Genomic DNA, 24,133 nt, shown 5'->3' with positions numbered 1-24,133 from the left:
TATCATCCTCACAAGCATTAAATAAAAATATTCCTGTCAGTGGTTTAGGATATTTTAGTCATTTCTCTATAACTTGTAGAAAAAGTTATAAGAATTTATAATTACAACTGCACAAAGACAATTAAATATCTGTAATGAAACTTTCAACAGTTGACTGTTCAATATATTAAATAATAATATCAATGAAAAACTCGTGAAAAACAATAAAATACATGTGCACAAGTTATTTTGAATAACATGTTTGTTTTATATAAACGAAGCAGACCAAAGTTATATTTTATGCCCGTAATACGGACATCACTCCAGTATACTTGAGATCACCATAAGAAAGGGATACCATTTTCACCTTACGTAATTTAATTTGTCCCTGAATATCCCATCATCACATCTTTGACAAATTTATTTAAGTCGAGTCGTTAAAGGAGCATCATATGACCATTGACCATCAACGTTATGGAAATTCTACAAATAGAAAAATCAAACCGATTAATATAAAGTAACAAGATTTTCAAAACAAATACTTTTTGAACATTTTATTTTCTATGAATGGTCATTCTATTTTACAGTTGAGATAAAAAGGACAATCACGTTAATTAAGTATAAACAGGATAATTCAAAATTGTACATTATACAATTCAAATTGTACTAAACAGCAATTTAATTAAGTAGTTTTTCCAGTAGTAAAATAGATGCAATACTTTACCTTGGTTTGCCACGTTATGTGTTTTTCTTTTCTTTCGCGACCTTCATAACGTTGTCTTTCCTCCAACTAAAATGTCACAAGAATCATCGCTATTCAATGGAAGATTCCGACAACAGGAATAAATTATGCAATCACAAACGTATTAGCACATTTAACTCTGTCCAAATTAGATTTCGTCAATAAAAAACGATAAAATTGTACTAATGAATTATGGTTACATAGCTAGCTTAGTATTAACCATGTTGTCTTAATTTCAATGATATAGATATTGCAGACTATAATAAAACAAATCTTTTCCTAAAATACCTTATGTTTAGCAGCAGTAGCCGAGTCTATATCATTAGTTTTTAAAGCTTCAGTTACATCCCGCCACAATCTAAACACAAGTAAAACTTGACACTCAGATACCGCTGGTCATTACAATTTATTGGTCAATACTATCGCCATAGTATCATGTAAAACAAATTTAAGGCATTCCCTATACACGAGCAATGCTACTATAAGTAGGACATTTTAGGAGCGTGGAGACAAAACACTGTTTAACTTCGTCACCTTCGTGATTCAAATTCTCCTTGTTTTTCTAAAGGAGCAACGCGTTTCTTTATGACAGGCATTGTATTTGTGTCAACAAAAATCTTTGATGACTATAAAACACGCAAATTATAATGATATTTAGCGCGGCTAAATGTGCGTTATTTATAAAAATATAAATTTCAAGTTCACCTCAGTAGAGTTAACATTTTGACCATTGTTAATTTCATTACAATACATTACTCCATTCCATTCACCAATGACAGTGAAGAAAGGTTTTTTTTCTTTTGGTGCACTACCACAAATAAAATTTTCATCGAGTCAATGTTTTCAAGAGTATATTTTAAAGACAATTACTATATTGCAAAATATTGCAAAGTAATAAAATTCATGGGTACTTACGTCACTTCCGCTGTGACTTTGTGCTTCTTGCCACCATAAAATGGCTAGAAATACCAAGAGAGAAAACAGTTACAATCAAAGAAATAAAAATCAATTTTCCATAAGGGTAATAGACATACTTTACAATGAAATTGAATGTTAGCATTGTATCCAGATTTTGCACAAGATATCGATGTATGACCACCCATTTCCATCCAAGGAACTGTTAAGATTGATCTACATAGACGGTGAAAGAAATGGACTTTGTTAAAAAGATTATTTTGCCTATAAAACATGCGGTTTTGTGAAGTTATATGCTACCTTCCATAAGCATTTGGAAACGTAACTATGTACTCTTCTTCATACGGTATAACAGAAATACAAGCTGAAATTACGCAATAAAAAATGAGACATTTATGATTGCACAATACATACATTTATAAATTATGTCGATAGTTAACAAGACACCGGTCATTTAAAGATGGGTTAGCAGGTAATAAGAATTTTCTTAAAACAAATTTCTTTCTTGTTTCCGTGTTTAAAAAAGAAGTTTGTTTTAGAAAGGCTTAAAAAAATTGTTGGAAATAAGCAGCATTTTGAGGTAAAAGAATAGTTCTGATTTCAAGCGAAATCAAAGAAATATTAGTAAGGCTGACCCGTGCAATTTAATAATCAAATTCATTCAATTCTTACACATGTTTACAAACATCTTTAACCATCATGTATTTTACAAGAATGGCAAAATCACCATCTTACCATCTCCCACCATCTCGACGCCTATAGACAATCCAAGAAATTTCGATTTTGTCCAAATATGTCCAGTACAACATATTTTCTTGTTCACGTTCTCGGCGTAGAACGCGGAGACTATTGAAGAAGATTGATAAAAAAGAGAAATGTTATTTTTCATGCAAGCGTAATGTAAGGAAATTTAGAATTTTATCACCAACCTGGAGGATGGTGAGACAATTGTTCAGCAATAAAACTAACATCATCTTTACTAATACCAACCATTGGACCATTTTTTGTCACTTCCTGAAAATAAATCATATAAAGTTGACAAGATTTAGCTCCAACCCTATTTCGCATACAGATCGTGATTATAATAAAAATATGATACAAGCAAGAGAAAAGATTTTGTTAAGGGCCAAGTTGCTTCTCTCTAGACATAATGTACTAACGTCTTTGACTACCATGGCAATTTGAGATTATAAAATAAGGATCATAATACAAAGTTTCAAACACAAACACTGCTTATTTGACTTGTAATTTGCATGAAACTTGAATATGTTTTACACATTTACACTACTGAATGCAATTGCATCACTTGCAGGGTAACCACGCAGATTGCTCGATAACAAAACACTAAAAAATCATTTGGTCATGCGCAGTCCGCTTAACAAACTGTGTGACTTCATAATAATGGCAACAATCAACTGAAACTACTTGCACAACTTTCAAAAAACAAAGACACAACAACCAACTGGATTTACTTGCACAACTTTCAGAAAACATAGACACAACAACCAACTGGATTTACTTGCACAACTTTCAGAAAACATAGACACAACAACCAACTGGATTTACTTGCACAACTTTCAAAAACATAGACACTACAACCAACTGGATTTACTTGCACAACTTTCAAAAAACATAGACACAACAACCAACTGGATTTACTTGCACAACTTTCAAAAACATAGACACAACAACCAACTGGATTTACTTGCACAACTTTCAAAAAACATAGACACAACAATCAACTGGATTTACTTGTACAACTTTCAAAAAACATAGACACAACAACCAACTGGATTTACTTGCACAACTTTCAAAAAACATAGACACAACAATCAACTGGATTTACTTGCACAACTTTCAAAAAACATAGACACAACAACCAACTGGATTTACTTGCACAACTTTCAAAAAACATAGACACAACAATCAACTGGATTTACTCGCACAACTTTTAAAAAACATAGACACAACAATCAACTGGATCTACTTGCACAACTTTCAAAAAACATAGACACAACAACCAACTGGATTTACTTGCACAACTTTCAAAAAACATAGACACAACAATCAACTGGATTTACTTGCACAACTTTCAAAAAACATAGACACAACAACCAACTGGATCTACTTGCACAACTTTCAAAAAACATAGACACAACAATCAACTGGATCTACTTGCACAACTTTCAAAAAACATAGACACAACAATCAACTGGATCTACTTGCACAACTTTCAAAAAACATAGACACAACAATCAACTGGATCTACTTGCACAACTTTCAAAAAACATAGACACAACAACCAACTGGATTTACTTGCACAACTTTCAAAAAACATAGACACAACAATCAACTGGATCTACTTGCACAACTTTCAAAAAACATAGACACAACAATCAACTGGATCTACTTGCACAACTTTCAAAAAACATAGACACAACAACCAACTGGATCTACTTGCACAACTTTCAAAAAACATAGACACAACAACCAACTGGATTTACTTGCACAACTTTCAAAAAACATAGACACAACAATCAACTGGATTTACTTGCACAACTTTTAAAAAACATAGACACAACAATCAACTGGATTTACTTGCACAACTTTCAAAAAACATAGACACAACAATCAACTGGATTTACTTGCACAACTTTCAAAAAACATAGACACAACAACCAACTGGATTTAATTGCTTTGCTTATGGAGTAATTGGCTCGGTAAATCGAAAAATACAACAAAAATCATTTGAGTATGCGCAATCAACTCAACCAACTGTGCGTGTTTATGGTCATGGTGACGATCAACTGGGTCAACAAACACCGATTTTGGATTAAATATCTCGCTTAATTACAAATTATTAGAAAAATAATCTGAGCATGTGTAGTTTACTCGACCAATTGTTCGGGTAAACTACACATGCTCAAATTATTTTTGAGTTGCGAGTTGCTAATCATGACAAAGATTTTCGGATACCCACCCACCCCACCCCCCCGGAAAGATAGCACCACGTATGTCCGATATATGACTTGCGTGAATTTTGCTACTCATCACAACTGTATCAAGTTTCGAAAAATAAATAAAGAATAAATTCTCTTGAGTTAAAAATGAAGGCTTGGAGAAGACTAAAATGTAATACCTTGCTACGTTTATTCTCGTCAAGAACATAATGACAACAAAACGTTTCCCCAATGATAGGATTATACGGTTTCTTTGCAATGGAACTCTGATGAAAATGCAATGAATAATTGATCATGTCTGTTAATCTTGACGAATTCATGTGTTTATTTTTAATATAAAGGTAAAAGATGTATTGAAAACTTTTATGACAATCATTGGTAAACAAGCAGACTGTATAGTGCTAAAATGGCCGAATCACCTTTCTTCCAGCATGAAATGCTGACAAGTACCATCTCAAAACTTGTATCATCCTATCTTTAGGATCCTTGAAATCTACAATACTTTGACAATGTATAATACACACACGTTAAATTTTACATCGGTCAACCATTCAGATAAATCATACAATCTTGACAACAATAAAGACGACATACTTAATATATTAATCCTAACACGGTTTTTACATGCACATGAAAAACATGTGACTTGGACGAGATTTGAACTCGCACCTTCGGGTACTAGTCCGCCGCTCTACCTGTTGAGCTACCAAGCCCACAGGGATTGGAGTCGAGTCAAATCTCTTTTAAACTGCGTATGGACGAGAGATTCTCGCCACTATAGCAGTTTACTGGATGGCACCGTGTTTCGACTTTATTCCAAAGCCATCATCAGAGTATATACTTAATATATTAATCCTAACACGGTTAGGATTAATATATTAAGTATATACTCTGATGATGGCTTTGGAATAAAGTGAACTAGTACCCGAAGGTGCGAGTTCAAATCTCGTCCAAGTCACATGTTTTTCATGTGCATGTAAAAACCGTGTTAGGATTAATATATTAAGTATATACTCTGATGATGGCTTTGGAATAAAGACGACAAATCATTAAAAATACACACCTTGAAAAAATATCAGGATGAGCGAGAAAGTCTGCGTACATTTCAAGCAGGGATCTTCTTTCCAAAATAAATGTTGGCAAAACAACCTTCAAAAATATAGTTCAAGTATGGTTGAATTAGTAAACGATCATGCCTCATTGCTCAGTTGAATTGCATACATAATTCACATCGTAGTTCATATGTTAAAGTAACAACACATCAGCTTTGGTTGGATTTAACAGTCAAATGGAGAGAACGTGGGGGGGCATACTCACAAAATAACTAGCGCACTCCAACAGTGATGGAGAGAACGCTAGGGGGGGCATACCCACACAATAATTTGCACACTCCAAAGGTGATGGAGAGAACGCTAGGGGGGCATACCCACACAATAACTTGCACACTCCAAAGGTGATGGAGAGAAAGCGGGGGGGCATAATCACACAATAACTTGCACACTCCAAAGGTGATGGAGAGAACGCAGGGGGGGGGCATACTCACACAATAACTTGCACATTCAAACGTTTGAAGATTCGGCAAGTTGAAGTGTATTACTCATCGCAGTAGTTGTCTTAAACGAGTTCGACGCCTAACAATATTTTTGGGAACAAAAAATGTCAAGAAAATTTGTACCTTTGTTAAGTCCATTCCAAGACGTACTTGAGACAAAAGATGAGTTATAATACTGCCATGTTTTTTTATATCATTTCCTGGTAGAAAACACAGAACAAATTTTTATTGCTAGGTCTTCACCTTCTCCCTATGCCAAAGGTGAAAGGGAACTATAACAAGTTATTAAAATGACGAAGTCAATCTTAAAAATGAAATAATTAACAAATACTTGATACACAATCACCTTCTATTTCAGCACCAAATATATCATCATCATCTTCGTTATACGTGACTAAAACATATGAAAACAATACATTGAACGTTCATAAGTCAAAATATTTTCAGTTTATACAGAATGATTTATCTCTAACGTAGTTAACAAAACATGAAACAAAACATCCCTCGGAAATTTGTTTCATTTTCTATTTTGCTAAAGTTTGACTAATTTAATGACTGCTTTCTTTAAGCACAACATGCTTTTACAAACAAAAAATTAGAAAAAAATACTCTCAACTGTCAGTGTTACGTACCTCGTTTATGCATCTCAACGCCAGCGCTAAATAAAATTAAACAAGAGAATAATTTAAATAAAAAATATTTAAGCTCAAAAAGTACTATTCAACACATTTACTTATAATAAATGAACAATCAACAATACAATCGCCTGAGATTGAAAGTGAAAATATATTTTTATCTTTGAAGATTTTCAATGTTCTTTTACAAAGAACTTTTTTATTCTCCAACGCTCGTCAACATCAGCTTTCAAAAAAGACAGAAATTCGTTGATATAATTATGAAAGCAGTGTATTGGTAGAAGAATTTATGTGATGCAAGTTAGAAAATTTCTGCTTGTCAGGTGAAAGTTAAGGTCTTGATTAATGACAAGTCTATGTATTGTTATCAATCAAAAATGTAACACATATAACTTTTTATAAATGAAACTATCAAAGAATGATGCTCAAATAGTGAAGACAAGAAAAAAACAAGATAAAAAATTGTGATGAAATGATTTTACCATTAAATAATCAAAGGCAAGAAGAAAGTAATCTTTACAATATATGAGAATAAATGATTGTAAATAAAAACCTGGAGTTATCATTTTCATATTCACTTGCATCAAAAAACTCAGCGTCATCCTCGTCCTCGCTACTTGAATACGATATTGTAGGGAACGCATCCTTCATTCGGTAAGAGGTCTGGGACGGCGAATTTCTTGATAACGTTGTAACTTGACGTACATGATGTGCAGCACTGGCCTGCATCGTAACTGGACATGTTCCACCTAAATTTGGCGATAACATAGTTGGCGAAACAGCCTGCGTTGTGGACGATACTCGTCGTTTTTCCTCTCTCATTTCCCGTGATAGTTCGCAATTTTCTGTGTTTGTTGTGGACACTGACACTGTCTCGCCATTTTCGTAAGCTTCCTTAAAAATTAGTTAGCCTATCAATGCACATGTTCAGAGGAATTCACTGTCAATATGTAATTTTGATAGAATTCGATAGCACAATTTGTTAATAAAACTCAAGATAGTGGGGGTGAAAATAATTGTGTGATACCAGAATGGCCGCGTAAGTTTGGACGAGAATAAGTTTTGATAAGTCCATAAGAGTGTACACTATCACTCCACACATGGAAACATACGTATTTACGTAATAAATACTTTCTTCGCATGATTATTTACTTACTTTGACAGAGTGCATCATTTCTAAGGACTGTCCAATATTCTCGAGCATTTTCTATGAAAAAAAATTAAAAGGAATCATTCAATAGTTGATTAAGATAAACAAGAATTTTTCTGGTGGAGTAAAAACAGTCGTACCGTTGACGTTTCTTTGATAACTTGATAACGCTGAAAAAATAATATTTATCATTTTGTCAGTAAAAATTGATGCATTCGAAACAAACATGTCATAAATAACACTGGACTGTCATAGGCTATCTGTGTACCCCACATGTACAACAATGATCATTTTGTCAGTAAAAATTGAGCCATTCGAAACAAACATGTCATAAATAACACTGGACTGTCATAGGCTATCTGTGTACCCCACATGTACAACAATGATCATTTTGTCAGTAAAAATTGAGCCATTCGAAACAAACATGTCATAAATAACACTGGACTGTCATGGGCTATCTGTGTACCACAAATGTACGACAATGATCATTTTGTCAGTAAAAATTGATCCATTCGAAACAAACATGTCATAAATAACACTGGACTGTCATAGGCTATCTGTGTACCACACATGTATGACAATGATCATCAAGGAATTGTGTCATACAGTTTAGGGGATTCATATGTAACAACTTACTTCTGATGTTTCCTCAGCTGGAAAATCCTGTTTCATTTGAGCATGTAATGCCTGAGGAATTTAGGCAGAGATAAAGTTACCAAAACTCACTGGAGTTTTACAGGAATAAATTGTGACAAACATACTTTTACTTGTTCAGTGAACAATTGAAAATATGCTTCTGTTTCAGTGAGTTTTTTCCCCAAATCTTCATTACCATCAAGTGATGTTAAATCTGTCCCAAAAGGTTGCTAAATGTAATTAGGAAGGGAGATGCTTTAAGAATATCATAACATATTCAGCTTTAAAATGTATGTAGGAGATATGAAATAGCATATGTACCTGTAATCTTGAACGAGAATCCTTAATTGATGTATTTTCTAAAGCGCTAATCCATTTTTCACGTTCTTCTGCATCTTTTGCTTAAATCATAAAAAACCAAAAAACATTCATTTTTTATAAAATGCATTGTAATTTTTTCACAACTGACACAGAACTTCTCTTAAGCTCAACTGATTTTTGACTTCAGCACACAAGCAGAATGTTTAAATCAGTTCATAACTGTTTGATATAAGACCAACAAACCATCATTTAAAAGCTCTGATGCTTTCAGATCAAACTGGCTGAAGTTCCAAATAAGGTTTTGAGCGGTACATGTAAAGAAAACTGGTTTCGATTTTTATACCTTGAAAGTGAAAAGTTTTTTGATCACAACTGATTGTAAATGTACTCGTCAGTATCATCTATACCAAGTTGAGCACCCTTGAATAAATAAATAAGGAAATGATTATGCTCATTTTCTTTAAATTCTTATAATTCTTTTCACAAGTATGCAACAGAGAGAGGCAGGAAATGCAGCTACTGTCAATGTTGCCTTGCAACACAAGTTTGGTGAAACATTGTTTGTTTGTTGGTGATATAAATCTGTGATTTTTCTGAAATTATCAACCTGTGAAAAACATTTCAAAGTTTCTAACACAAAACTCATCAATAAAAAGCAAAACGTCACTATCAATAATAATAAATCCACATTTTTATTCCTATGATTACGTACCATACGCAATCCAACTTGTCAAACAAAAAGTGCTACAATTATTTTAATAGCATACCTTCAACCTCAAACATCCTCTTCTTGCTCCTCTCATCATCTTCTCTTTAGACTAATTAAAGAAAAATCCAATGTTTTAATATCAATATCATACTACAGTACACAGCAAGGAAATTTAATTGCCAAGTTACAAAACACATTCGAACAGCTTGCGAAGTCGTTTTATACTAAGGCATGAAATAAATCCAATTTTATCAAACTTACAGTGTAGTAAGACAACAGTCCAACAGTTTCGTCAAGAACAAACCATCTATATTGCCAACCTTTTACAACGTTCGTCCACTTCGACAGTGGACCTTCCATGGTGATCGCCATCTTGTATGGAATAGTGATGCAATTATAAATTATCAAATTATTGTCAAGATAAAAAGTCAAAATAATTAATCACGTGCAGTGCAAATCAATCAAATTCAACAATACAAAAAATGCATGATTATTCCTTGTTCTAGTCTTCTGGACTCTCTGACAACCCTAGGAAAGATACATGACATACATACTTTCATTGTCAATTACAATATATTATTTTTTCTGTTTCAACAATAACAGGTCATTGGCGCAAGCCAGGTAATAGTGGAGATTAATTGGAACTAGAAAAAGAGCGAGTTTTCGATAAAGGCCCTGTGCAGGTGATTTTCGATAGTCCGTCGTTGCAGCATATAATTAAACTCCTTTTATTTGTCCTATAATTTACTCATGTTCGCCAGCGGCCCTAGGTGAAACTTTATTGGCCACCTCTAAGGGGTGCCGTTGTCCATATTTTGTTAAATAACATGAATTCTAGACGTATAGCTGAATGGACGATGATCAAGACTGATCTACGTTTAAATTTTGTGTTTTTTTCCACAATGATCCAATATTTACTCCTCTCTTACGCCAAATATGTTCAATCGTGCAATAAAAGCAACACTTACAAACGAACGCCAGCTAAAATTCATCATTCATATTGATTTTTTAAGAGAATAAAATAACAAAAACATTAATAAATGGTTTTTCCAGAATAATCAAAATAATTTCGGCAAGTTCTTCAATCTTTGAATATCTAAAATATGACTGGACACTTCATGGTGTTCAGTGTTAGGAGTCGACACGGGTCCATTAGAGTCTTGAGAGGTAGTAGAAGGTCCGGTTGCTTTAGTTTTTTCACGAGAAATTTCCTGTTTAGTGTCTTCATCTTTTTTGTACAATGAAACTTCGGATCCTTCAACAAGATTGTATTTCGTTAAATAATTTTTGGTAGAAAATGACAAGTTGTTCCAAGTAAAATCAGTTTCACGAGTATTTCGTTTTGCTAATGCTTTTCGTTCACCTTCGCTAGGTAAACTTCCAAAACGAACAGTTCGCGTATAGGATCTCCTAACTGTCGTTTTACAAGGTTTAAGTTCATGTTTGTAATTCTTAAGCTCTTCCTCTGACAAATATTTTAGAGCAACATCATCAATACACGTCATTTCATCAAAAGTATCATCAACTGACATGGATACAAAGTTCAGTCGTGGATGTTCTGGGATGAAACTGGTCGATAAGGATCTGTGATTGTTTGTCTCCGTCTTCATACTTAATAAAAAAAATATATGTGAACTTTAACAAAATCCATCAAGTTTAACAAAAAACCTTCCACAAAAAAGCTGTGGATTAGAATAAAGTTACTCGTAGAAATATCTAATTGTTGCTGATTACAAAACTCTATTCTCAATTCTCGTACCTAGATTTTAATTGAATATTTCCATCGTCCAATTGCTTTATTTTTTCCAGTTGTTTTAAAGTTGCTTGAACGACAACTTCTCTAGATGGAATATTTTGACATGACTGCGATTTCTGTTGTGGCTTATCTTCAGTTGTTTTTTCCTCAATATCAACTTGTTCAGACAGCAAATCTTGTACTTGATGCTGAAAGAAAATGTTTATAATGTTGTTTTTTTTTGAGAATAGTCGAAACAACTTAGCTCATGATTGAAATATTTTTCATGGCGTGAGATGCACTCTTGTTATCTGTTTAAGTAATAGAAAACATTTTGCATGTTTCAGTAGAGTTATTGAAAAAGTTCGGGAGAAACGAGAAATTGCCTGGTAAGTACAAGCACGAAATGCAGATGTTTCCACGCAATTTCGAGTTTCTCTCAAACCTTGACAAGTGATTCTATAACTCAATGGGAACAAGTACAATATTTCTGGAAATTACCGAGTTTCTAAAATCACGGGTTTTCAACCAATCAGCGTCCGTGTTTTTGTAAGACTATTTTGTAAAACTGATGTAAAAGTTTTTCTAAAGCATTTTCTTTTACAAACATTTTGTTCATACAGAAACAAAAAAACATCAGAAATCTAAGAACAAAAAAACGTTGCTTAAATCTTTTTTAAGATGGGAGGGGCGATTAGCTTACCAACAATCTGTCGTAAAATTCACGTCCTTTGATATTTTTCTCACTTTTCATCTGTACTTTCTCATTTTGTAGAATTTTTTCATTGCCAACGTCCTCATTCAATACTTCACCATCACCTTGAGCAACTATAAACGAATTTATTGAAGATATAATAAAACATTCGCATGAGACAAAGATTTCGTTGCACATTACATAAGTCTTCGTAGTCGTAGAATCATGCATTCAATTACAAAGTCTTTGCTTTCAGTGACAATGTGAGTTTTGCTAACAATAAACATATAGTCATAAGCAAAACTTGTTAAAACAATTATTACGTGAAGCCAAAGAAAAAGTACAAACATTAGAACTCACATTTCACAGGAACTTCAGCGTCAGTAACTTGACTCGGAACATCTACCTCAGAGTTATTGAGGACGCTTGCAGTTTTATCGGGTGTCGGGAAAATAGATTGTGTGTTTTGTTCATCTTTAGGCTCATTATCCAACAATTCCTCCTCAGACCTAATGAAAGATACAATAAACTACATATACTCGACGTTTTTCTTATCTTGTAACCTCACTAATTTGTGCAACAGGTTTCGTTCAATCTCTGTATAAATTAAACTCAAAAAAACATACTTTGTACAGCAATGTGAAGGTGGTTCACACAAAAGACTTGATCCAGTGTTTACACCAATTGTTACTTTTTCCGTCACATGATCACAACTGTCAACTTTTGAGAAGTTTTCATTAGATGATACCGTGGCAGGACTTCCACAGTGATTTTCATGTGCACTGACTGATGTTGAGGTAGGAGTCAGCGGTAAATCGTCAGAAATTTTCTCTGATGAAACAGCTACGTTCATTCTAAGCAATGAACGAACCTGGAAAAAGAAAGATGAATACATCAAATACAGCAACCCCAACAAATCTCTGTGGCATCAGTCATCAAAGAAATTTCTACTGATGTATTATAATGGTGAAAAGTACGACTCTTATGGAGAAACTAAAACATACCTGTTCTTGAAGAACTCGAATCATATCTGCTTGTCTCACAACTTGCTCCTGCAAATCGTGATATGTCTTTGATGAAATCGGCAAATCATTTTTCGCTTCCTCATTTTTAGATTTCTTCACGTTACAATCATCTTCGCCACGCGTCAGCAATAAGGCTCGTGAGCAATTATTACAATCATGGCATTGATTATTAATGAGATGGTTTTGAGCTAACGTTAAACCCTCTTGTGTTATCTTTGAAGAAAGACTTTTGTCGTCATGTTGTTTTAAAATTCCATCATCTGATCTGATGCAGGAAGTATTTTCGGTATTTTTCACGTCAACAGAATGATTAGACGCGTTGCTGCGGGTATGCCAATCCATAGTTGAGCTACCATTCCTCATGGTTGGCTCTCCATCGTTGCTACATCTTCCATTGCTGTTCAAATCAACATCCTTAGCTGTTTGTGTATCATCACTAGTAAAACTTCTATTCAAAGCATCGATAACGGTTTCATTTTCATTATTACTATTGTCGTGTTCCGTATCCTGTGACTGCGGTTTTTCATGCTTATCTGACATTAATGTAACCGTCTTCTTTATCTTTCTAGAAATTGTTTCACAATCCATACAAACATCAAATGATCTCTTTGATAGTGATGACGTATCTTCTTGAGAAATATCGGATGAAGAAAACGATGATGCTCGACAACGTATTATTTCTCTTGGTTGTGATATACGAGGTGAAATATCTTCACTATGAAATCTATTTCTTCTTGCCACGTCAACAACTGGACGTCCAGGTTCTTCGACATTTTCAACTGATTTCAGCACAAGTTTCTGTTGCTTTTCAACTAACAGTTTATTCATGTTTATGTGTGCCTGAACAGATTTTCTTTCCTCTCTCTTATTTGGTATTTTATAATAGCTCCCCTGTGATCTACTTCTTGATGTCAATGGAGCATTCTCTTTATTTTCTTCACCCCCCTGATATCTACTTCTTGATGTCAATGGAGCATTCTCTTTATTTTCTTCACCCCCCTGATATCTACTTCTTGATGTCAATGGAGCATTCTCTTTATTTTCTTCACCCCTGAGATCTACTTCTTGATGTCAATGGAGCATTCTCTTTATTTTCATCACCCTATAATCTATTTCTTGATGTCATATTCTCTTTCTTTCTTCACCCCATGAGATCTACTTCTTGATGTCAATGGAGCCTTCTCTTTATTTTCATCACCCCTATGTAATCTACTTCTTGATGTCAATGGAGCATTCTCTTTATTTTCTTCACCCCCCTGAGATCTACTTCTTGATGTCAATGGAGCATTCTCTTTATTTTCTTCACCCCTGAGATCTACTTCTTGATGTCAATGGAGCATTCTCTTTCTTTTCTTCACCCCTGAGATCTACTTCTTGATGTCAATGGAGCATTCTCTTTATTTTCATCACCCCTATGTAATCTATTTCTTGATGTCAAGGGAGTATTCTCTTTCTTTTCTTCACCCCCATGAGATCTACTTCTTGGTGTCAATGGAGCATTCTCTTTATTTTCATCACCCCTATGTAATCTACTTCTTGATGTCAATGGAGTGTTCTGTTTCTTTTCTTCACCCCCCAGTGATCTACTTCTTGATACTAAAGGAGTATTCTCTTTATTTTCTTCATCATCCTGTGATCTATTTCTTGATATCAAGGGATGAATCTCTTTATTTTTTTTACAACAGGTTACAGTTCTCCTAGATACAACCTGATTGCCTTTGTCAACGACAGTTCTTGAACCTTTCTCGTTTGCGATCGGCCTAAATGGTTCTCTGGAAATTTTACAACTGTTTGAAGGGTTCTGCGGCTGTTTAGAACTCACAGTTAAAACTTTTCTTTCCTTTACAGTTTTATTCAAGATTTTCTGTGTCGTATTGTTCGATCCTTCGTCAAAACTGAGTGATAATGATTCTTCAGGAGCAGGAGCACATGGAGTTTTTAACTGTACATCAATTGATAAAAATAATCATTTCAAATAGTCGTGCATAGTCTCGAAAGAAAAGCAATCAAACCTGTGTTGGACTAGGACGTGGTGACGGAGAATATTGGCCATCAATCTTCGTATGACCTGAAGTTGTATTATTTACTACTTCATCAATACTGGTAGTTGTCGTTGACGTTTTTTCTTTCTTCCATTCAAAAATAGCTTCATTGAACAAAGCTTTATTCATACTGTCAGAAGTTGGTGTAAGATGAAAACATACGGGATCTTTTGAACTGACGTCATCCTAGAACAAAACATTTTCTCACCTACATAGAGTCGACCGTCTTGCTAAAAAATAATAAGTAATCTAGGATGGGTATACGTAAATGGTTAAATACCAGATCAAGATGTAAGTTTTCTCTGCAGCTCAGGAGTTCAAATTCCAAAAATTCATCATTCTAAGAAATCGAAGGCAAAATCAGATCAATTTCTAAAACATATGTGTTTGATACACATACATGCATGTTATTTTCATAGAAAATTTTCCTTATAATATTGTTATATGAAACATATACGTATTAGATATGAATTCTTTAACTAATAAAAATCCCGAGTGGACAACTGTAGAAATGATCCAGTAATAAATGCTTCATTAAGACATGAAGCATTTAGCAGAAAAATAAACACAAGTTTTTTATACAATAATTTTGGAGAAAACACATCGCATTTCCATCCTTTTTGCCACTTTATGTTAGTTTTAAACAATAAATATTGATGAATACTAATAATGTAACTACTGCAGTAGTGATAACGATACTTTTCTTTACGTTACCAACCTCTGTATGGCACTCCCAAAAATCAGGAATTTTCCGCGCAATTGAATAATGAAGGAAAAGAAAAGTTCTTGAAGGACTCAATACTCTAAAACATGTAAGAAATCATTGGGAGAAAGCACTAGTTTGTTTCAAAAATTTAGATTGGAAAAATATTGTATCGGAATAAAGAAAATATTGAACTAAATTCTAGCAAAAATAAATTTTTGAAATACGTAGCTCACCTGTCTTTGATATCGCTACAGTTTAAATAACGTAAACATGAAGCCCAGACATAAGGATGATGGATATTATTTACTCCAGATATCCAACTGTTTAGAAAAGATAAAAACACTGAATTAACATAGAAACAAGTTTCAGCCTCATCTTCAGCATAACATATCACTGACATACATCCCAATTAAAGGAAGACTATAAGCTTTAAGATCAGACTCTAGGAGCAATAAAAGCTTTCTTGTTTCATCCATAGTCACATATCTACAAAACAAAATTCATCCATAGTCACATATCTACAAAACAAAATTCATCCATAGTCACAAATCTACAAAACAAAAGCATTCTGGATACAGAAATAACGGTAAATACAGTGATTAAAAAACTGCGGTACTGGTATAGGGATGTTTTTTATACTGAAATTTTAGACATAGGCCGCAGCATCAAAAATGCAATCACATAAAAGTTGGATGACATACCCCATTTTAGGAGTTCCTTCTACGTCACTTAGTCTTAGTGGTCCGGACAGATTTCTCGCTAAAGTTGTCGGAATAATTGGAAGAGGAGCTATTGGACGTGCGTGGAATGTTATGTCGGGAACAACAGCCCCACCTGGAAAAAAAATACCATTTACCGCAAGAAAATATAAAAATTTTTAAAGCGAAATCACACACTGAGTTTTACACTCTTGTAGGCTACAAATATATGTAGCTACGCGGAAAGCTTTTAATTATTTGTACGTGTAAAGTGCAAAGGTACACTTACAATGAAGTGACACAATAAGTTCATCGTATTTTCTATGACAGTAGAGATTAGCTTTCAATGAAACTATATGAGATAATGTCAGAGCATCTTTTCCACAAATTTTATCTTGCATCACCTAAACGCAATCAAAGATTCACTTAAGAACAGCATGATATGGTAAAAATAAGGAAGTATATCGAAAATTAGCAATTCAATTGACGTAGTTATCTTAAGTTGTTTTTTTACCTTAACAGCTCGAGAAAATTCATCTTTCGTGTGACTTTGAGAGTCACTTGATTTCACAACTTCTTGCTTAACCTGAACATACATAGCGATAAAACAACGTGCAGAAAAACCCGGTATGTATATATATATACGTCAAAAAAAAATGAAAATTCTTTCAAGCATTTTCAATTACAATAAAGATCTTTCATTATATTATCATAAGTCACGTCACGTACAATGATGGGTATGATATGATCACCAGGTACAACAGCTGTAGGAATTTTTGATTTAATCAACTGTTCACCTGGAGAAAAAGTATAAAGTATGGTAACGGATAATGCATGTGATATTCCATAGAAAGGAATTTTGTGGTTTCTTTCAACGTACGCCTGTTAAAGCACAAATCATAACTACATTATGTTATTCATTTTAAAAAATTCCGGCTCAGAGGGAAGGGTCAGAGAGAAGATTAAAATTAATCATATTTTGAGCGACATACACTGTACGTCTCATTTCAATTTCAACTCATCATACCCAGAATACAATATGTCAAGCAGACAACTACCATCGTTGTTTGCTATAACTCAAATAATATAGTAAGCAAAGTGAGTGAATTATTGAAAGAAAGAGGAACACACAGTACACATGTTCATTGAGGGGGGTTTAGTAAAAGTTGTCAAAAACTGGACACAAAAAACACATATGCCTTTTTTAACTAAATCATTAATTACGTACATATGGTTATTTAATGCAAATGATTTTATTCTGACCTATTTTCTCACTAATTTCTCTGCCAGGATCAAATCTATCCACTTCAAAACATATACCACCATCACCTGAAATTTAACAAGAGTTATGCTGCAAAACTTAATAAATGCTCTTTTAGATTGCAAAATTTAGAAAAGACCAACTACCTATTTCACCAAAGATTTTTGCATGCCTTGCACTAATAAATCAAGCAACTTTTTTCCAACTGTTCACTTTTATTGATACATTGTGTATGAGAAAAACTGCACTGATAGTCTGGTTACTCTTATCTCAATATTATCAAAAACTATGGATTAAAATTAAATACTTGCACTGTCCAACATGTTAAAAAAAATTATGTCAATAATTTAATCAACTAACTAGCAATACCTACTTACCTGATTTTGGATAAACAGAGCCCAACAAAAAACTTGAAATATTTCTGTCTTCAGAATATCTATGAGCTAAACGCAAGCTTTTTTCCACAACAAATAACTGAATTGTCCTAAATGTAAAATAAGAAATTTGAAAAATGGTACAACTGTGAAAACCAACTCAACTCTGAACAGAACTTATTTCATAACCAAAGCAAAAGGTGCAGCTAAAGTTAAATTGAATTTCTATAGTAAAGTAAAATAAAATAGTCTTTACTTGTTATTCAATCTCAATGACAAAGTTTCAAAATCACCTACTGGTTTACTTTGCCTGAAATGTACAGAAAATATTACATCAAGTCCAGCAAAATGGACAACGAAGATTATTACATTTTGAAAAAGAAATATTTATTTTTGACTTACCATAGAATATTTCGTGTGGATGGGAAACGGATTGGCACCACAGAATCTAATTCTTTCTTGCTATTTGGGAGAGAAAATATTAAAATTTTTTAAAACCTAACATTATGTAATCACGTACCTGTTGTTGATCTTTAAAGGAAAGTAGGCAGATTGCTGTCTTTCAGATCTGATCATTTTCAGTTCTTGCACTTAATAAGTGAAATAAAGTCAGCAGATTTTGAAGTTTTTTGATATTTAACGTTTGCTATCAAATAATCAAAGCAAAAACCAAACATAAACATCGTTCATAAAATTCATACAAGTGCGCGCTTTCTCCTCGCCCCATGCCCCATGACTATATACTGCGTAGGAGATAGTTGATGATATTATGGGATATTTTTCGTGAAACTCTAAATTCCAAGATGGTGGTAAGTTTTCAAATATGTACTTTTGTATGTAAACTCTGTCTTTTTATTATTATGCTCTTAGAAAACAATAATGTATAGTGTTTACCTAAACTTTAGCTGCCATTATCACTGCTTCGAGCTGCACAAAATCATCCTATGGTTAGTCACCTTTTGTTATTCCTAAATCAAAATGTATGATGTCCTTGAACTCCTTCCTAGGTATCCTGCATGCCAGCTTTATGTGAAAGAATTTTATTACATTAAACATACTATGCACATCTCAGATATTTTCACTGCACGTAAATTTACAGATATTTATTTAAACATATGATTACATAACTGATGTTTGATAAGCTGAATCATAAAGTCATAATATTTTAATAATTCTTCGATTTAATTTCAAAATTCATTGTATAGCTTGTCGAGTTGAAAAATGGTGAAACATACAACGGTCATTTAGTAAGCTGTGATAACTGGATGAACATTAATCTTCGAGAAGTGATCTGCACGGCGAGAGTTAGTTACAGTGTTAATTTACAGAAATGCGTAAAAGATACAATGCAAATAAAATTGTATAAAAAAATTGATTTATAGGATGGTGATAGGTTTTGGCGTATTCCTGAATGTTATGTACGTGGAAGTAACATAAAGTACTTACGAATACCAGATGAAGTGAGTGAAAGTTGGCAGCACCAAATGAGTGTTAATTATGAATTACTTGTGATGATGTATTTGGCCATTTAGGATGAATAATTTTAAGACAATTTGAGATTAGTTGAAAGATTTGAATTAAATGTTGTTGCAAAATTTTGAACATTTTGCATACTTTTTGAATACAGCATGTGTATGTCACATTTATAAACCAAATAAGAAAAAACTAAAACTTTTTCTTTTGATATCGTTGAAAGTTATATTACCACTAATGTAGCTAATGAATTGCATCAATTCAAATATATTATCTGAGGAAATTTGGTTCTTTTTAAGGTTATTGATATGGTGAAAGAAGATATCTCTAAAGCTAAAGGCAGAGGAAGACCAGGTCAGTCAGTCTTTCTTTTTTGCTGTGCATTATGTTGTACCAGTAATCAAGTCCAATTTCTTCATCACTAGCTTAACCCAGAAAAATAATTATTTGACATTTTTAAAGTAACACAACCATTACTTGTCACAGGTCGTGGACGTGGTGGTGGACGAGGAGGTCGTGGTGGCAGTGGTAGAGGTAGAGGTAAACCCAGAAAAGATCAAGAAGGAGGAGGTGTTGATAGATAAACATGTTGATGTTATGTTGTTGTTTACCACTTATGGTCATATCTCACAGATTTTAAAGATATGCTTGTGTGAAAAATCATTGAACTTGAGAAATGACATTATTCAGATACTGCTAACGCAAACTGCATGTTGTATGTATGTCCAAAAAAATGTATGTTGTCTTTTCTATATTACACCAGTACTCATATATATTTAATGGTTTTTCAAAATGAAAGAATATTAATTTTTACAATGACAAACAATATATGTAGATAATAGTATTATAGTTTGTTTAAACTTTAATTGTCACTAAAAGCCAAACTACTAAACAGACAGAGCTTAGAACTTAACCTTATGCCAAGAAAGGTACATGTGTAAGAGATTGTGACCACCCAAATGAGTCTCATCTGAAAATACAACAATATTAGCTCCTGAGTGTTATTGAACATCATATAAAATTAACTATCTATTTTCTACAACTTAAGGCAAATATGGAGAATGGTGGGAGGAGAATAATATTCTTACCTTAAACCTTCTTGTCTTCAATCATTGCTAAAACCTCCATAAACAAAGCTTTCCACCAGAAGAAGCCATTGCAAGAATATTCTCACAGGTTGATAACTAAAAAAAAGTTACTGTCATGTCTATCAAAAATGTATTTGTTCACATACTGTATTAAAGTTATACATAAACGTTTCTTTGGAAAATTTGGTTTTCACAGCTTAACCAAAGTGTTAAGACATTCTTCTATATACATGATTTTGGTAGACAGTGTTTACACTAATTTAGCGTCCTCCAAAAAACAGCAAAATTTTGGACGTATGTGTTTTAGTCTTACTCTGGTAATTTCATGTATTCCTTCGTGTAAAAGCTTCGTAGGTGATAAAGATAAAGATGGTTCACAAACCTGAAAACGTAAAGCAACGTGAAATTCACAGAATTGAAAACGAGCATTTATGAAAAAGATGCACGTTAGATTGGCCATTGGCGATGATTGATTTCATTTTTAACAATTATTGCATAAAATTAAAATTGATTATAACATTGACCGTAGGCCGTATAAATTATTTTTTAATACAATAATAAACTCGAAACAATTTCAAAGAAATCTAATGTTTTGCACTTCACCGTTTCGATTCTGTTACATATATAACATAAAGTTCAAATGCGCTAGTCATCCACGTGACTATGGAATGAAATTGGTAAGCTTGCACGCTAAGCGTACCTATTTTTAAGTTGTTTCCCGCTCCAAGGATTGGTGTATGGCAGAATCTAATTATCCGTCACCAAATCTAAGACAGGGCTCTGGCAAGGCCTCTGAACATTAAAACTAGGTGGCTCAAGAAAATGTATAATATCGTAAAATAACAAACTCACAAGTAACTTGCCGTCGGCAGAGCCAGTTAATAATGCTCCTTTAAAACATGCAAAATCATTTATCTTTTTTGAATGTCCAGTGTTGCCATTTGTCTAGAAGGTTGGAGAATTAAACGCGCACAACAAATTACTACTAACATGGTAAAATTTATCATTTAAATATTAAATTTCCCATCTTACCTTGATTAATTCATAACAACGATCATCCATACTAATATCATATATGTTTTTACGGCCAGCTACACGTAAGAGATCGTAACCATAGCTCCAATGATGAAGACAAAATGCAGGAGATGCAAGCTGGAATAATGGGGCAAAATGATAAACTTAATCGTAATGGAATGTGAATCATGGCAGATAGTGTTAGCAAACCTGTAACTTTTTTAAGACTTTTCCAGCTTTCTTGTCAAACACGCATAATGTTTGGTCATCACTTCCTGATATAATGACGTCATCACTAGCGTACAGACACAGCACAGAGCTGGTATGATTCTTCAATTTTTCAACCATTGAAAAAGCTAATAAATGATAAATAATAATGATTTTTTTAAAAAAGCAATGGTTTTCAAAAGACATAAATAAACGTTGGTGAACTTATAAGTAATTTTTATTGATTGATAATGATCACTGTTAAATTCAATCTAGTTATAACAAAGTTTTATTGTATGCTTTATTGTAAAAAAACTCCTTCAAATACTTTTGATTTCCAAAATGCTTGTGGGACTTACTTCTTGGATCAATAAGACGAATAGTTTTATCATTGCAACCAGCAATAAGTAAGTCATTTGTCCATGATATGCATAAGGGAGGTGTTGCAGTGTGTCTAAAATCATAAAATAATATTGCCATTACAATAACAATTAAGCATGCAATTCTATTTCTTTGATAGACCAGGCAATATTATCATTAGTGTTAATCCTAAGTGCAAAAGATTACTTAAATTGATGCCTTAATTTCATCATTAATTGTAACATCATGATAGTTGTGAACTTATACTTTACTAATCTCTAGAAAATCAACAGTGTAGGTACATATCAAGCAATTGGAATCAATTATGAGCTACTATATAACAAAGCATGTATGAAAAATGAACTAATGATTAAAAAACATGGGATTTAACAAACAAAGAACTTACAATGATTACTTTCATTAAATGTTAAGAATATTTCGTCTTACGTACGTACATAGACTCAGAACATGTCAGAGTTTGGACATCCCACAACTTGATATAACCATCCCAAGCTCCAGAACAAAATCGTTCAGGATTAATTGGATCATGTACCAGTCTCCAAATCCAACCCTAAAAAAGTAAAATACACAGACAAAAATGTATATTTGTACATTTATACATTGGATATTTGCAAGCACATGAAATATTTCCCCACAATCCTCAAAGGACTTTAATATTGTAAACAATACATACTTCCAAAGTTGTTTTTTAGCTATTTTAGACTACTTACCATGTGTTCATTAATATAAGAGCAAGGAGCCTTAGACAAGTCAAACTCATTTTCATATTTCTTCATATTCTCCAGATTGGTGATACAAATGGATCTGTCTCTTGAACCAGATATCAACAGCCTTCCGGAATTCATTAATAACAACGAATCAATAGGATAAGACTGGATAACAGAAGTCATGGAAAGAATTTTCTTTTCATGGACCCAGAATTCATCAAATTCTTCATTTTTATAGCATAGTTCTTTCCACCTGAAAATGTAAAGAAAATTTTCTAAAATGTACAAGAACTTTCAATCATGTAATTAATCACAGAAACATTCCTTAATAATCAAATATTGTCAAACCATTTACATTCCACATACCTTGGAGAAATGTGCCTGAAATCATTGTGCGTTTTGATTCTTGTTGGCCAGCTTTTTGTAAACCTTATCTTCCATATTGCTTCAGTTGAAACAAGATGATAAAACAACTTGCATACACAGGCCACTTTAGTTAACACTATTCTTGTTCTTAGAAAATAGAATATTGACAAGAGAAGTTCTGGAGGTAGATCAGTCAGATTCATCATTCATTATAACATCTAAGAAAAATATTCTCATATTTAGATGCAGTGCATACTTAGGCACTTTGTTGATAAATAAGCTGGTGTGTAAAGACAGTTGAAATCAGCCAATATATAATCAATGAAAATAGAAACTTACAAGGGGTCCAGCAACCTAATGATTACTACTACAAAGCCACATACTGATCACTGACATACAGGCAAATAGTTATCCAATAGTAAACAGGTTGCATCTCAACGTATGGACTTCAAGACTAGAATTGTATTCATACAAACAATCAGATGCATAATAAGTTTAATAACGCTATTCCTCTTTTCTGAAAACCAGTGTTCTTTCATTTCTTTTCAAAAGTAATAAAAGTACATTTGGTGCGTGGGGACACGACTTTTCATATAAGGATCATAACTCATAAGATACATTTCAATACATTACCAACTTTTCAAAATGGCGCACCATTTGTTCGTGGTATGTTTCGCTGCCGGAAAATGGCATATACAACCACAAATACAACCATCCGACTGGTGCAGCTTAAAAAAGAAATTTCAGGGCTTCCATTTACTAC

At 33.3% G+C, this 24,133-nt stretch overlaps 4 protein-coding genes across 6 annotated transcripts; 1 reads left to right on the top strand and 3 right to left on the bottom strand.

The window, feature by feature from the left end:
• Positions 1 to 36: 36 nt before the first annotated feature.
• On the bottom strand, positions 37 to 10,003 carry LOC124433686 (oxysterol-binding protein-related protein 9-like). The gene is given in 26 exon segments (XM_046983472.1): positions 37 to 462; positions 704 to 769; positions 1,010 to 1,079; positions 1,256 to 1,347; positions 1,427 to 1,529; positions 1,637 to 1,680; positions 1,756 to 1,852; positions 1,937 to 2,000; positions 2,372 to 2,482; positions 2,566 to 2,650; positions 4,776 to 4,862; positions 5,016 to 5,097; positions 5,660 to 5,745; positions 6,272 to 6,348; positions 6,495 to 6,542; positions 6,781 to 6,806; positions 7,337 to 7,677; positions 7,940 to 7,990; positions 8,074 to 8,103; positions 8,570 to 8,620; positions 8,695 to 8,799; positions 8,891 to 8,970; positions 9,234 to 9,277; positions 9,279 to 9,310; positions 9,658 to 9,708; positions 9,861 to 10,003. Coding segments are annotated over 26 exon segments (2,097 nt in total). The 5' UTR covers positions 9,972 to 10,003; the 3' UTR covers positions 37 to 399.
• A 578-nt stretch (positions 10,004 to 10,581) lies between these two features.
• On the bottom strand, positions 10,582 to 18,838 carry LOC124445278 (SCL-interrupting locus protein homolog). Its single transcript, XM_046995992.1, has 21 exons — positions 18,655 to 18,838; positions 18,537 to 18,596; positions 18,391 to 18,444; positions 18,138 to 18,244; positions 17,763 to 17,828; positions 17,229 to 17,296; positions 17,014 to 17,085; positions 16,789 to 16,903; positions 16,503 to 16,635; positions 16,204 to 16,287; positions 16,035 to 16,121; positions 15,814 to 15,898; positions 15,376 to 15,435; positions 15,066 to 15,281; positions 14,412 to 14,995; positions 13,033 to 14,104; positions 12,655 to 12,899; positions 12,389 to 12,537; positions 12,038 to 12,162; positions 11,359 to 11,543; positions 10,582 to 11,210 (listed from the first exon to the last, which is right to left on the bottom strand). The coding sequence occupies exons 1-21, from the start codon at positions 18,708 to 18,710 to the stop codon at positions 10,658 to 10,660; spliced, it is 4,176 nt and encodes a 1,391-aa protein (XP_046851948.1). The 5' UTR covers positions 18,711 to 18,838; the 3' UTR covers positions 10,582 to 10,657.
• A 75-nt stretch (positions 18,839 to 18,913) lies between these two features.
• Positions 18,914 to 20,451, top strand: LOC124445318 (U6 snRNA-associated Sm-like protein LSm4). The gene is made up of 6 exons (XM_046996042.1): positions 18,914 to 18,943; positions 19,040 to 19,081; positions 19,340 to 19,438; positions 19,517 to 19,594; positions 19,907 to 19,961; positions 20,094 to 20,451. The coding sequence occupies exons 1-6, from the start codon at positions 18,938 to 18,940 to the stop codon at positions 20,189 to 20,191; spliced, it is 378 nt and encodes a 125-aa protein (XP_046851998.1). The 5' UTR covers positions 18,914 to 18,937; the 3' UTR covers positions 20,192 to 20,451.
• On the bottom strand, positions 20,353 to 24,073 carry LOC124445290 (F-box/WD repeat-containing protein 9-like). 3 transcript variants are annotated; one of them, XM_046996008.1, is made up of 11 exons: positions 24,004 to 24,073; positions 23,371 to 23,588; positions 23,008 to 23,257; positions 22,732 to 22,847; positions 22,276 to 22,370; positions 21,920 to 22,065; positions 21,728 to 21,847; positions 21,548 to 21,640; positions 21,009 to 21,077; positions 20,696 to 20,791; positions 20,353 to 20,577 (listed from the first exon to the last, which is right to left on the bottom strand). In XM_046996008.1, exons 2-10 carry the CDS (start codon positions 23,574 to 23,576, stop codon positions 20,723 to 20,725), a joined length of 1,164 nt encoding a protein of 387 aa, XP_046851964.1. In that variant the 5' UTR covers positions 23,577 to 23,588; positions 24,004 to 24,073; the 3' UTR covers positions 20,353 to 20,577; positions 20,696 to 20,722. The 3 variants fall into 3 exon arrangements, with proteins under 3 accessions (XP_046851964.1, XP_046851972.1, XP_046851957.1); XM_046996016.1 differs by having other exon boundaries at positions 24,008 to 24,067; XM_046996001.1 differs by lacking the exon at positions 24,004 to 24,073 and adding an exon at positions 23,710 to 23,973.
• Between the last annotated feature and the right edge of the window lie 60 nt (positions 24,074 to 24,133).

Source organism: Xenia sp. Carnegie-2017, unplaced genomic scaffold, assembly GCF_021976095.1.
Source record: "Xenia sp. Carnegie-2017 unplaced genomic scaffold, XeniaSp_v1 HiC_scaffold_1, whole genome shotgun sequence".
Lineage (NCBI taxonomy): Eukaryota > Metazoa > Cnidaria > Anthozoa > Malacalcyonacea > Xeniidae > Xenia > Xenia sp. Carnegie-2017.
The sequence above is the reverse complement of the archived record's forward strand: the minus strand, read 5'-3'. Positions and strand labels throughout refer to the sequence as shown.

Coding starts and splice junctions, on each gene's coding strand:
- LOC124445278 (XM_046995992.1), bottom strand. CDS start 18,710: ATGATCAGATCTGAAAGACAGCAATCTGCCTACTTTCCTTTAAAGATC. Junction 12,163..12,388: donor CGCTGAAGTTCCTGTGAAAT/GTGAGTTCTAAT, acceptor ATTCGTTTATAG/TTGCTCAAGGTGATGGTGAA. Junction 11,544..12,037: donor AATTTTACGACAGATTGTTG/GTAAGCTAATCG, acceptor ATTTTCTTTCAG/CATCAAGTACAAGATTTGCT.
- LOC124445318 (XM_046996042.1), top strand. Junction 19,082..19,339: donor CTGCACAAAATCATCCTATG/GTTAGTCACCTT, acceptor TTCATTGTATAG/CTTGTCGAGTTGAAAAATGG. Junction 19,962..20,093: donor TAAAGGCAGAGGAAGACCAG/GTCAGTCAGTCT, acceptor TACTTGTCACAG/GTCGTGGACGTGGTGGTGGA.
- LOC124445290 (XM_046996008.1), bottom strand. CDS start 23,576: ATGATGAATCTGACTGATCTACCTCCAGAACTTCTCTTGTCAATATTC. Junction 22,066..22,275: donor TCGTCTTATTGATCCAAGAA/GTAAGTCCCACA, acceptor ATCATTTATTAG/CTTTTTCAATGGTTGAAAAA. Junction 20,792..21,008: donor GAATACATGAAATTACCAGA/GTAAGACTAAAA, acceptor ACTTTTTTTTAG/TTATCAACCTGTGAGAATAT.